At 45.3% G+C, this 13134-nt stretch overlaps 1 protein-coding gene across 5 annotated transcripts in view; it reads left to right on the top strand.

The window, feature by feature from the left end:
• Positions 1-5716: 5716 nt before the first annotated feature.
• Positions 5717-13134, top strand: part of ALDH3A2 (aldehyde dehydrogenase 3 family member A2) — a 67152-nt gene continuing 59734 nt past the window's right edge. Inside the window, exons 1-5 of one of the 5 annotated variants that reach the window (XM_037733597.1) lie at positions 5944-6027; positions 6143-6314; positions 8691-8922; positions 9687-9772; positions 11966-12174. In XM_037733597.1, coding sequence (XP_037589525.1) covers positions 6162-6314; positions 8691-8922; positions 9687-9772; positions 11966-12174 — 680 coding nt within the window. In that variant the 5' untranslated portion in view covers positions 5944-6027; positions 6143-6161. Of the gene's footprint in view, positions 6315-8690; positions 8923-9686; positions 9773-11965; positions 12175-13134 lie in introns of all 5 variants that reach the window. The other 4 variants (XM_017514901.2, XM_017514903.2, XM_017514902.2 and 1 more) reach the window with 4 other exon arrangements.

Here is a 13134-nt window from a genome sequence, read left to right as displayed (position 1 = left end):
TGCAAGTTAACATCATAAGAACTATCACTACAAGCTGGGTGCAGTGGCTCACACCTGAACCCCAGCACTTTGGGAGGCCAAGGCCGGTGGATCTCTTGAGCTCAGCAGATTGAGACCAGCCTAGGCAATGTGGCAAAACCATGTCTCTACTAAAAATATAAAAATTAGCTGGGCATGGTGGCATGCGCCTGTTATTGTAGGGACTCCAGAGACTAAAGTGAGAGGATCATTTAAGCCCGGGAAGCAGAGGTTGCAAAGAGCTAAGATCATGCCACTGCATTCCATTTTTTTTTTTTTTTGGAGACAGAGTCTCAAAAATGACAGTTGAGAGAAAGAGAGAGAAAGAGAGAGAGAGAGAGAGAGAGATATCACTACACATCCACCAAAATGGGCAATTTTTTTAAAATGAAGTTTTAGAAAGGAGCTGCTATATTGTGTCACACACCACTGGTGGGGAATATAAATTGGTATAAACACACTGAAAAATTATTTGGTCTCTAAACACTTACTTTCACCAAGAAATCCTGTAGCGGTGATTGGATGGGGGCCTAAGACGAATGCCGGTAATGTTCTGGGCCACAGATACAGGTAGGTAAACTCTGTAATAATTCACTGTAGGCACTGTTTTGTATTTATATAATATTCAATGAAAATGTAATGAAATTTGGGCCAGAAGGGAGAAACAAGCCCTGGGTACACACTCACTACCTTAGTCCCCCTGAGGTTTAAAGAATTAAAGTGTCTGTTTCATCCTTGCCTTTAAGAAAACTCTTTCTGCTGACAATGGAGGAGATCAAAGATCTAAAGGCTATGGTGAGGAGGGATCATGGAGCAGATAACCCACAATAAAAACAAAAACTTTTTGGTTTTAGCTGAAAAAGGAGGATGGAAAAGTATAGTGGGCAGGCATATTAAAATCACTACTGTCCACAGCATTCCTGAAAGGAGCAGCTTGTGAGGACCCAACTCTTACCCCTGTATCCTGCTGTGGTGATTTCATTACCCATAGCTACTTATTAATGAGTATATTATATTCAAAAGTAGAAGGGAGAATGTTTCAGGTTGGGAGTGTAGTAAAATGATTTCCAGTCCTCTCTTAGGTTCCATAAATATATCACCTTGTTCTGTCAAAGCATTAGGATGTGATTTTTAAATGTGCCCAACAAAATGCCATTAGTTGATTTCTCTAGCTAACAAAGAAAATGTTCAAGAGTTGGTACCAACCTCTTGGTGATTATGTCTTTAGAATCAGAGTACATTCTTTGTAAGAAATCTTTGGCCGGGCGCAGTGGCTCATGCCTGTAACCCCAGCCCTTTGGGAGGCTGAGGCGGGCAGATCATGAGGTCAGGAGTTCGAGACCAGCCTGACCAACATGGGGAAACCCTGTCTCTACTAAAAATATAAAAATTAGCCAGGCGTGGTGGTGCATGCATGTAATCCCAGCTACTCAGGAGTCTGAGGCAAGAGAATCACTTGAACCCACTAGGCAGAGGTTGAAGTGAGCTGAGATTGCGCCATTGCACTCCAGCCTGGGCAACAGAGCAAGAATTGGTGTCAAAAAAAGATAAAAATTCTCACATCTTATCCTCAGCTGAACCAGCAGCTCTTCGCTACTCAGCAATTAATTTGCCCTAGGTGAAACCGATTCCTATTCTAATTTCACATTGGAATTTGGTTCATTGTTTACATTGATTAAAAAGTGGAAGCATGATTTATATCTTTACCTGGTTCCTTAAATAATATTTACTAGCTCAGAGTTTAGAACTGGTTACACTTTCAGATCAGATAAAAAAAGATTACTGGATATACTCTACAGTGGACTTTGAGCTGATTTAAACATTGCTACAGTTCTAGATACTGATATTAGTTAGTTGGCTTCCTATGCACAAGCACTCCTCAGTTACTTACAGAACTGAATTAAAACCTTCGTATATGCTGGAGGCTACTGCTTACCCTTATTATCTAAGCCTGACTTGCCTTCTCACCTACAGTCTCCCAACTTTAACCATGGTATTTCCACATGGGCTAGATTTTTTTTTTTTTTTTTTTTTTTGTCAAAAGCAGGCAAGCAAGAAGTAGAAGTGAAGAAGAATTGGATGGTCTTGACAATTTCCTTGCTTCACTATGTATCTCCTTAAGCTTCAAATTACAGGCTGTTGAGAAAGCCACAAAAGTAGACAGTGCCAAGGCACTAAGACTAGAGTATGTGAGAGTGCACCATTCATTTATTCAACAAATACTTACTGAGCACCTACTGTGGGCCAGGTACTAACTAGGTACTAACATTACAGTGAACATGGAAAACAAAGACCCTAACTTTACAAGACATTCAGTGAGGAAGACACATTAAAAACAACAAACAGATACATTTATAGTAAGAAAAACAAAACAGGGTCAGGGACAGAAAGTAGCAGAGACTGATATTTTAGACATAGTGGCCAGGGAAGGCTTCTTTAGGGGGGTAATATTTAAGCAGAAATTGAATGAAGTGAGAAAGATACCTGGAAACTCCAGGCAAAGGAAACAGTGAATGCAAAAGTCCCAGCCTGGGAACGTGCTTAGAGTGCTCAGTAGTGTACAGCAAGGAAGTCACTCTGGCTGGAACTCACTAAGTGGGAGAATCCTACAAAAAGAGGTTGAAGATGTAGTCAGGGGCCAGGGCCTTTAGGACTTGTGGAATATGTGGGCTTTGAATTTTATTCTAACATGAGAGGAGGCTGTTGGAAAGTTTTGAGCAGTGAACTGACATGATCAGGGTACCTTCGGACACCAACAGCTAGATGGAGAACAAGCTACAGCAAAGTGTTATCAGAGTCCAATCGTGAAAGAGAAACTATCTAGTTATTTCATGCAGAGGGAATTTTAAGAGTAATAGATGTCAAAAAGAATAATGGGGTGACACCGTAGATTAAAAAGCTGCTAAAAATACCCTTAGCTGGAACCCATGGAACTGCACCAGCTTCTGTGCCATTTGGAGACACTATCACTTTCAACCTCTGTCTAGTAGAGAGGTGCCACCTTGACCATGGAAGGAACTGCTAGAGTAAGGAATAATCCCTTCTCCACTTTCCCTATAGAAATGGCCAGCAACTGCCACACCATTGAATCCAGAAGCAGTAAGTTACTCTCCTCCTCCTGCCTTCTGATTTCCTGGTAGTGGCTCCTACTGGTAGAACTTTATCAGAAGCCAGCTGGCATGAGAGCTTTGGCAATGGGGTTCATACACTAGGCCACTGCAGTAGGGCATAAAGGGGCAAGTGTAGAACTAGGAAGTAACAATCTATAGGGTCAAGAGTAGAAGCAGGGGGCCGGAGAGGTGGCTCACATCTGTAATCCCAGTACTTTGGGAGGCCAAGGGAGGGGGAATTGCTTGAACCCAGGAGTTTGAGACCAGCCTGGGCAACATAGCAAGACTCCATCTCTACAAAAAAAAAATATTTAGTCAGGTGTGGTGGCACAGACCTGTAGTCCCAGCTACTTGGGAGGCTGAGGTAGGAGCATCATTTGAGCCTGGGAGCTGGAGGCTGCAGTCGGCCATGATCATGGCCACTGTACTCCAGCCTGGGTGAGAAGAGTGAGACCTTGTCTCAAAAAAAACAAAACAAAACAAAACAAAACAAAAAACAAAAGAGTAGAAGCAGGGAAACCATCAGGATGCCAGCCCTGTTTTGTTTTTTTTTTTTTCCTTTTTTTTTCCTCAGCTGTGATAAGTTAGCCAATTCAAAGGCCTTGTTCTCCATAATTTCAACTTTCTTTCAGATTTGACCAAGTCAGGCAGAGCTGGTCAAACCCAAAACAACAACAGAAACAAAGAAGCAAAAGAAACGATCGCACAATTTATATTACTGAGCGCTCTAATGGTAAGGAGAAATGAAGACCAGCTGGTTGTTAACTTTAGTCACTGCGAGTTTCCAAGACAAAACTCCAATTCAGCTACGTACCTAGGAATAGGGCCCAGGGTCAAGACTGTTCTTTACCATTTTAGGAGGGAAAAAAACTCAGACTCACCTTCACTGCTGGAAGCCAGATGAAATTCCAGAAAGAAGTTGCCTGCTCTCCATCGTCATGGAAGTAGGAAAACTTGCCTTCCTTGTTTGGAGTAAGTAAAACTGCAGAAGAAGAGTGTACAGCAAAATAAACGTTAGATCTCAACCAAACTTTGGGAGATCAGGGATTCTCTGGAGTGGAGAACTCCCAGACCTCAGCAAATTGTCCTGTTTGAGCAATAAAGACAGCCCAAGCTGGTACCAAGCACTGATAGAGTTGTCAAAGGTCAGGGCCACCTCCACTCAGCGTCGCTTCCTTTGGCTGCCAGTTTGTAAAACAAAACTAGCTCTCAATCAATTTGGAAGTTTATTTTATCAAGGTTAAGGACATGCTTGGCGGGGAGGTCTGTGCCTTTATAGATGATTTTGAGGGCTTCAATATTTCAAAGGTAAGAGCAGGCTGGAGGGAAAAGAGGAAGAACATAGTCACTTACTAAATCCACACATTGCACAAATAGAAAAGGAGCAGGCAGGGGAATGGTCAGGTATGTATTTGCCTCCTACTCAGTAAATAAGCACTTCACTAAGATAAACTGAGGACAGAGCAGCTGCCTGTGGGGACATAAAACCTTTTATCTGTGGCTATCTGATTAGGAACATTAGACAGAGGCAGTTTCTTTCATGACTCAGCTTTCCGCTTGTTTTGCTTTTGGCATAGTGAATTGGAGTATCACGGTTTTTGTTGTTTTGTATATAAGTAGAGAGTTCATTTGGGCCAGGGCCATGAGTTTTTATTTTCCTTTCACAAATATGCCATTTGGAGTTTAGAGGAAAGGCTGGCATCAGAGCCTTCTGTGAGCACTATCCATGGGATTACATGAGGGAGTGACTGTGGGAAGAGAAGAGGACCCTGGGCTAAGCCCTGGGCACCTGAACACCTAAAGGGTCAGGAAGAGAAAAATCCAGCAAAGGAATACCCAGAGAGCCGGCCAGTGAGCTAAATACAAAAGTGCAGAAGAGTGCAGGGAAATGCAGAAAAAAAGAAAGCTTTCCACAAGACAGGACCGATCAGCTGAGCCACCTGCTGCTGAATGGAGTGATGAGCACTGAGGTCTTCCGCCCGAAAGGCAGTAAGGCAGAGGGGGAACCTGAGGGCCGCGGGCTCTCTCTTGGGAGCGGAAACTCGGAAGGGTGGGCAGCGGGGCAAATGCAGGGGGCAGAAGCTCAGAGTAAAGGACGTGCGAAGACGATGCTTGTGCACGACGGAAATGACCGCTGTCCCGGCTCCGCGGGAGATGAACCCGGGCTTCCCGCCCTCGGGGACCAGCCCTCCAGGGACCTGGGACGGTCAGTGCCGGTCAAGCAGAGGATGCTCCTAGCTGAAGGAAGGAGCCGGGGACAGGGAGGTGAGAAGGGGAGCGGGCGGGCCCTGCAGCTGTGGGGCCTCGGGGGCGGGGTCGGGGAGGCGCTGGGCCCCGGCGCCCACTCCCCATTGACCGGCGGGGCCGGCCGGGACACGCCCAGCGCGTTTGGCAGCGCCAGGCCTCCGACTTTGTCCATCTGGCCACGTTTGAAAAGCCACAAAACGGAGGAGGAAACCCCTCAGAGCGTCGCGGTGCGGAGACTGCTCTCCGTCGCTGCCGGGCGCTTCCGGCCGAGCCCACTTCCACCCGCGCGCCCCCCGTCGGCTCCTCCAGGATTCCTCTCCGCTCTTACTGGAGCCGCCTCGGGGCGCTCCCAGCAGGACGGCAAATACCCATCCTCCATCCCTAACCCAGACGCCTACTGGCCCGTGACCGCACTCCGCTCCTTGACTGCGCGCTCCACACCACAACCCAGGCCGCGGCCGGAGCCCAGGGAGTGGGCGGGGTCCGCATGAGCAGGGCCGGCGTCCGGCCAGCGGCTGTCACGTGGGCCTCCCGGGCCAATAGGCGCGCGGCTTTGGGTCGAGCTCAGTCAGCCCCACGGCGACTGGGCCTGGCAGACTGACTAGGTGGATGCGGAGGCCGCGACTAAGCGGCCGAGTCTTAGGCGAGTGAGGTACGGCTGCGGGTCGCCGGTGGGGACGCCCCGGAGGGAGGCGGAGGGAGGGGAGGCGAGGCCCGCCCTTGCATGCATCCCGCCTCTCACGCACCGGCGCCCCGCGACTGTGCAGTTCTCTGCAGGACCGGGCCATGGAGCGCGAAGTCCAGCGAGTCCGCCAGGCGTTCCTGTCCGGCCGGTCGCGACCCTTGCGGTTCCGGCTGCAGCAGCTGGAGGCCCTGCGGAGGATGGTGCAGGAGCGCGAGAAGGACATCCTGGCGGCCATCTGCTCCGATCTGTGCAAGGTAACGCACCCGTGCGGCGGGGCGCGGGGAAGCTGGTCCCCGCCGCGCACTTGTGGACCGGAGCTTCTGCTGGGTTTTCTTTCTGCTTTTACATTTCGGATTACTCCAGCGCTGGGAGTATGATTTCCAACAATACAGATAAAGCCAAAGTTCCGCCGACTTTCCTGGTCCTCCAGCAGTCGGAAGGGTATATGTTACCTGGCCTCTATGGTTTCTTTTCTGCCTTTTCTGTTCTTGTCTATTTTTCTGTTCCATTTGTGTTTTTTTTTTCTTATGATTTATAGAAAGTCTTTGTATATTGTAGATTTCAGTAATTTGTCACTTTACTGTGTTGCAGATACTTTCTTTAGGTTTCTTTTTGTTTCTTTCTTTCTTTGCCAGTCAAATTTAGCAGTGGGAGAGTTGTATACCAAATTTAGTGACGGTAATATTAATAAGTTCCGATAACCCATTCCCATCAGACCAGCCTCTGGGTCTATTTCTTGTCTTTTAGCTTTGCTTATGGTTTCTTTTCTAGACAGAGGTTTTCTTTTTAAGTTATAGTTACACTCAAATTTTTCTTCATAACTTTTTGCACTATTAGATCAGTTCTCAAACTTTAATGCACTGGCCGTCACCTGGGATCTTGTTCACATGCAAATTATGGTTCAGTTTCAGGGATTCCAAGTTTCTAACTAGGTCCCCAGTGATATGCCTCTTTTGGAAGCATACTTTGTGTAGCAAAGCTATTGTTTTAATTTTTGTGTGTTTCTTTGTTTTGTGACAGTCTGGCTCTGTTTTCCGGGTCAGAGTGCAGTGGTGCGATCTTGGCTTACTGCACCCTCTGCCTCCCGGGTTTAAGTAATTCTCTTGCCTCAGCCTCCTGAGTAGCTGGGATTACAGGCGTGCACTACCACGCCCGGCTAATTTTTGTATTTTTAGTAGAAATGGAGTTTCACCATGTTGACCAGGCTGGTCCCGAACTCCTGGCCTCAAGTGATCCACCCACTTAGGCCTCCCAAAGTGGTGGGATTACTGGTGTGAGCCACCACCCCTGGCTTGTGGTAGCCAAGTTTTAAGTAGTGTTTTAGGGTGGAAGTATATTCCTCTATGTTTTCTGATAATATTGTTACCTTTTTTTTTTCTTTAAGTGGCAGGGTCTCCCTTTGTTGCCCAGGCTGAAGTGCAGTGACTCAATCATAGCTCACTGCAGCCTGCATCTCCTGGGCTCAAGCAATCCCCCCACCCAGACTCCCAGATACTGGGACTACTGGCATGAGGCTGTCTTTTTATCTGCATTACAGGTGTCGCAAGGCTTTGCTCTGGGTTTGTGATTTTCCCTTCCCCACAATCCCCTCAATCAAAGATGATGATGATGATGATGATGATTATTATTATTATTATTATTTTTTGAGACGGAGTTTCGCTCTTGTTACCCAGGCTGGAGTGCAATGGCCCAATCTCAGCTCACCGCAACCTCCGCCTCCTGGGTTCAGGCAATTCTCTTGCCTCAGCCTCCTGAGTAGCTGGGATTACAGGCGCGCGCCACCATGCCCAGCTAATTTTTTGTATTTTTAGTAGAGACGGGGTGTCACCATGTTGACCAGGATGGTCTCAATCTCTTGACCTTGGGATCCACCTGCCTCGGCCTCCCAAAGTGCTGGGATTACAGGCTTGAGCCACCGCGCCCGGCCAAAGATTATTTTAAGAAGTAGTAGCAGTCGTAGTACTACTAGTAACTATAAAATTTCTTTTTAGAGTACTTTTGGTGGATAGGGGCTATGATATTAAATAAACAAGATGGGATAATTACGATTCCAAAAAGTCTGTGTCATTTAATCATTCTTCAAAACTAAATGTTTGTGTGAGTATGTGTATGTATATATAGGATGAGTCAAGAAATACAATAAGTTTCCTATCCTTGAGAGTTTTAAACTTGGTTGGGAAACAGAACGTACACAGGTAAAATGTGAGTAATAGTTATAAACCAGTGTTTTAAGGGTGAACTATTAAGATGCAGGTCAAAAGCATAATTGCTGTGATATATAAAGTGTGATCAGAGCAGACCTTTATTACTCAAGGAAGTCTTTCTGAAAGAGGTAATATTTAAGCCTGGCTTTTAAAGGGCATGGATTAGTAAAGAAGGATTTACTGGTAGTGTTACTACTGCTAGTGTTACTACTCCCTGAAATAATCTTTGATTTTTTCAAAAATATATCAGGGAGAGAATTAGTAAGGTTTGTCAAGGGCATGAAGGGTGCGAAAGGAATCTGGATGGCAAACCAGCTAGTCTGATAATGCCAGTTGTCACTGCAGGTGTACCTGGCCTAAGTGTTTTGACATTCAGGGCCAAGTATATCATACTCTGCAAGATTAACTGTGATTCTCTTACAACAGAGCGAATTCAATGCATACAGTCAGGAAGTCATTTCTGTCCTTGGGGAAATTGATTTTATGCTTGAAAATCTTCCTGAATGGGTTACTGCTAAACCAGTTAAGAAGAACCTGCTCACCATGCTGGATGAGGCCTATCTTCAGCCACAGCCTCTAGGAGTGGTGCTGATAATCGGAGCTTGGAACTACCCGTTTCTTCTCGCCATTCAGCCACTGATAGGAGCCATTGCTGCAGGTCTGGTGCCAGCTTATGTCTATATACCTTTTTAGGGAGGCTTCTTTTCTCATATTCATTGTAAATTAAGGATAGTGGCTAAATACATTTACTTTGGTCGTTTGCCTTTGTTTACACCGCCAGTGTATTGAGAATTCGTACATATCATACATATTTTTAAATGGGCTGCTAAGGAGATTTGTGTGGCTATTTTTTGAAGCACGTGGGGAGTGAACCTGTGAGAGTATAAAGGCATCTGGATCAACAGGCCCAGCAGTTTGGAGTCAGGCATCCATATCTAATGTGGTTTCAGTTGCTGGCTCTGGCTTTGGATGACCCATTTGATTCTGTCTGACCTGTTTCTTCATTCAGATAAAGACTATGAGAGTAATGTTAGTTTGGGTATACAGCAAATGCCAGGAGATTAATTTCTCACTTTGCAGGATCCAGATAGAGAGCTGTATGTTGAAATGGCTCATTTGCCCAATAATTCCAGGGCAGAGAGGAACATCTAAGGGGAAGACGGGAGAAAAGTGATAGAAAGCTGGAGGAGTGGGAAAGGCTGATGGGACCCATTGTCAGTGACCTGAAGATGATGACAGCTAAGGAGTTAAGCCTTTGAAGAGAAAGTGAGATGAGCTCTTATGTTCATTATGAGGATGTGCAGCATTGAGAGCTGCAGAAATAACTGGGAGCACCTAGCCTGTACTTCCTACTGAACACCATTTTGGTAGGTATTAAAGTTAAGTCTTAGATGATACTGTTCTACTTTTTACTTTGTTTAGGAAATGCTGTGATTATCAAGCCTTCTGAACTGAGTGAAAATACAGCCACGATCTTGGCTAAGCTTCTGCCTCAGTATTTAGACCAGGTAAGAATCTCTTGAACCATCTTCAACATATGTGTTTGTTGTGGAAAACACACATTGGATTTTCTTGCTATTACATGTCATTGCTGGCCAGGGACCCAATTGCAATTTCCTTAAGCCTTCAACAATTGGCTTAGTAAAAGGAGTTAAGTTCCAAAATAAACTGTGGACTCACCCAGCTGTTAGGGTTATATAGTATATGTAGGCCCATGTCTTCACGGGTATGTACTGCTGCTATTGACAGATTATCTGTTTGATATTTTGGATTAATCCTTGTTTGAGCTAACATGATTTTAGGTGTTTTCATTTAATGGATTATTTAACAAGGGACTGGTACTGTACTGGGTGCTAGCATATTTCTGTTACTAACAATCTCTTTTGTTCTAACAAAATGTAATTTTCTATGGTTATGTAAGAGTACTTTTTTTTTTTGAGGTGGAATCTTGCTCTGTCACCGAGGCTGTAGTGCTGTGGTGCGATCTCAGCTCACTGCAACTTCCACCTCCTGGGTTCAAGCAATTCTCCTGCCTCAGCCTCCCTGTAGGTGGGACTACAGACATGTGCCACCATGCCTGGCTAGTTTTTGTATTTTTGGTAGAGACACAGTTTTACCATGTTGGCCAGGCTGGTCCTGAGCTCCTGACCTCAGGTGATCTGCCCACCTTGGCCTCCCAAAGTGCTGGCATTACAGGTGTGAGCCACCACGCCCAGCCTATAAGAGTAGTTCTGCTTTCAAAAAGACATGTCTGTGGCAGGAAAACTTGCCCCCCACACACAAAAAAGTGCCCTCCTGAACTAGAGGGTGGATCCTCATGCTGACTTAACATGCTGGTATTTAAGAATAGCAAGAACTGAATAAAGAAAATGATCTGCTCAATTGCAGGGTAGTTCATCTGTCTGAGTCAGAGGTTCTTATGGCCTCCTAGGGAGGAAGTTATGACGCCACTGTGAAATTGGCACTGCTGAGTTTTATATGCAGTTGCTGCAGGGAGGAGTCTTCATTTGGCTTTCATTGAAAGACAAAACTATCTTACCTGTGTTCTGTTTGTCAGTGTGTAACGGCCATGAGGCCAGTTCTTGTTCTTGGAATGATACAGTTTTCTTTGTTGTCTTATCACTGTTCCAGCAGCCCACAGAATTATTTTGTTCGAATAGCTGTGATGATCCAATCAAGACAGGTGAAATGGCAGACAGTGAGAAAGGATTGAATAGGACTTAGAACCAGAAGATAGAGGTTGAAGGTCCTGCTTTGCCCCAGACTGGGGGTAAATTCTTCAATAGCTGACTCTGTCCAGATGAGGAGGATAATAATGCCCTACCAGCTTCAGTTAACTTGTTAGGGGATCAATAATATATGCCATGTAAATTAAGCCATATAAAAGTTAGAGCTTGAAACATTTGTTGGGCAGCTGAACTATGAAGTGAATGAAACTAGCCTTGCAGAGCAGGAGATCAAGTGGGAACATGAGGTCCACAAGCCAGCTTCTACTTCACACTTAGACCTTAGAGTCTTGAATACCTCTCTGTCTTTTTTGTTTGCCATCTGTTCTCTTACTTTTCATGCTGTTATTGTTGCAGTGCATAGATGGGCTCAGTCCACAGAAGCTGCCTGAATTCTCCCAGTAACAGATGAGGAAATTGAGGCTCAGGGATGTTCAGTAGCTTGCCTAAGGTCACATAAGCTAGTGAGTGACAGAGCCCGGATTCAAACCAGATGTGCTTCAAAAGCAAGTGCTCTCAGCTACTGTGGTGTGTATCCACCATTCATTCAGGGTAGCATGGGGTAAGCCCACTCTGTGTCGTGAGACAGAGAACATTCAGACTAAGACATGCAGCTGGGACTTGTCCTGTGGGAGCCACTCTTCACCAGAATCACTTCTGCACACACCCCCATCTCATGCATTTTCCCTGGTCGAATTCAACCATTTGTTCTCCTTAGTGCCTTCGTTGCGGAGCTCATGTAGAAAAACAGTGGAGCCTCCAGGTTGGTTCTGTGTGGGTTCATGCTTCCCAGATGCCAGCAAACTGTGTGTTCTCCTCTGGTCCTTGGTCAGCTCCCTCTCCCATCCCTCACAGGAATTGGTCTTGACACTCTGGATTTCACTGAATGTTACATGTTTCTGTTGAAGAGATTGCCGATGTTGGACGTTAGGATTAATTTGGCAGTGCAAGAGTTTGTGTTTCTCTTTCTTTGAGGACCTCTATATTGTTATTAATGGTGGTGTTGAGGAAACCACGGAGCTCCTGAAGCAGCGATTTGACCACATTCTCTATACGGGAAACACTACAGTTGGGAAAATTGTCATGGAAGCTGCTGCCAAGCATCTGACCCCTGTGACTCTTGAACTGGGAGGGAAAAGTCCATGTTATATTGATAAAGATTGTGACCTGGACATTGTTTGCAGGTGAGTCTAGCTCTCTGATTTTCCGAGGTTTTCCCAGCACAGTGGAGACTTTTCCTGACAGTGTTACTCTTTGCACTTGAACTCCATACCTTACGGCTCGAAGATATATCATTAAGCTTTGATGGTTGATGTCCTCGAGATTAACAGGAGTCTTTCACAGTATCTTGGCGCCACTGTCAAAAATGGTGAGCTGTAAGTCCTGACATCATGTGGTTGTCCTTAGGAATTTCGAAAAAGTTATTTCTGTTCTCAAGATAACAGCTAGATATAGCAAGAAATTTTAATGTTCTTCTGGCCAGTGATCCATGAAGTACATAATCCAAAGTATTGTTATATGCCTAATAAAATCTTTATTTTTTTATTATTGCATTTTAGGTTTGGGGGTACATGTGGAGAACATGCAAGATTGTTGCATAGGTACACACATGGCAGTGTGGTTTGCTGCCTTCCTCCCCATCACCTATATCTGGCATTTCTCCCCATGCTATCTCTCCCAACTCCCACCCCCTGCTGTCCCTCCCTTAGTTCCCCCCAACAGACTCCAGTGTGTGATGCTACCCTCCCGGTGTCCATGTGTTCTCATTGTTCAACACCCACCTATGAGTGAGAACATGCTGTGTTTGATTTTCTGTTCTGTGTCAGTTTGTTGAGAATAATGATTTCCAGGTTCATCCATGTCCCTACAAAGGACATGAACTCATCGTTTTTTTATGACTGCATAGTATTCCATGGTGTATATGTGCCACATTTTCCCTGTCCAGTCTATCATTGATGGGCATTTGGGTTGGTTCCAGGTCTTTGCTATTGTAAACAGTGATGCAGTGAACATTCATGTGCATGTGTCCTTATAGAACGATTTATAATCCTTTGGATATATACCCAGTAATGGGATTGCTGGGTCAAATGGAATTTCTATTTCTAGGTCCTTGAGGAATCGCCACACTGTCTTCCACAATGGTT

Source organism: Cebus imitator, unplaced genomic scaffold (genome assembly GCF_001604975.1).
Source record: "Cebus imitator isolate Cc_AM_T3 unplaced genomic scaffold, Cebus_imitator-1.0 Scaffold538, whole genome shotgun sequence".
NCBI classification, from domain to species: domain Eukaryota; kingdom Metazoa; phylum Chordata; class Mammalia; order Primates; family Cebidae; genus Cebus; species Cebus imitator.
The sequence above is the reverse complement of the archived record's forward strand: the minus strand, read 5'-3'. Positions and strand labels throughout refer to the sequence as shown.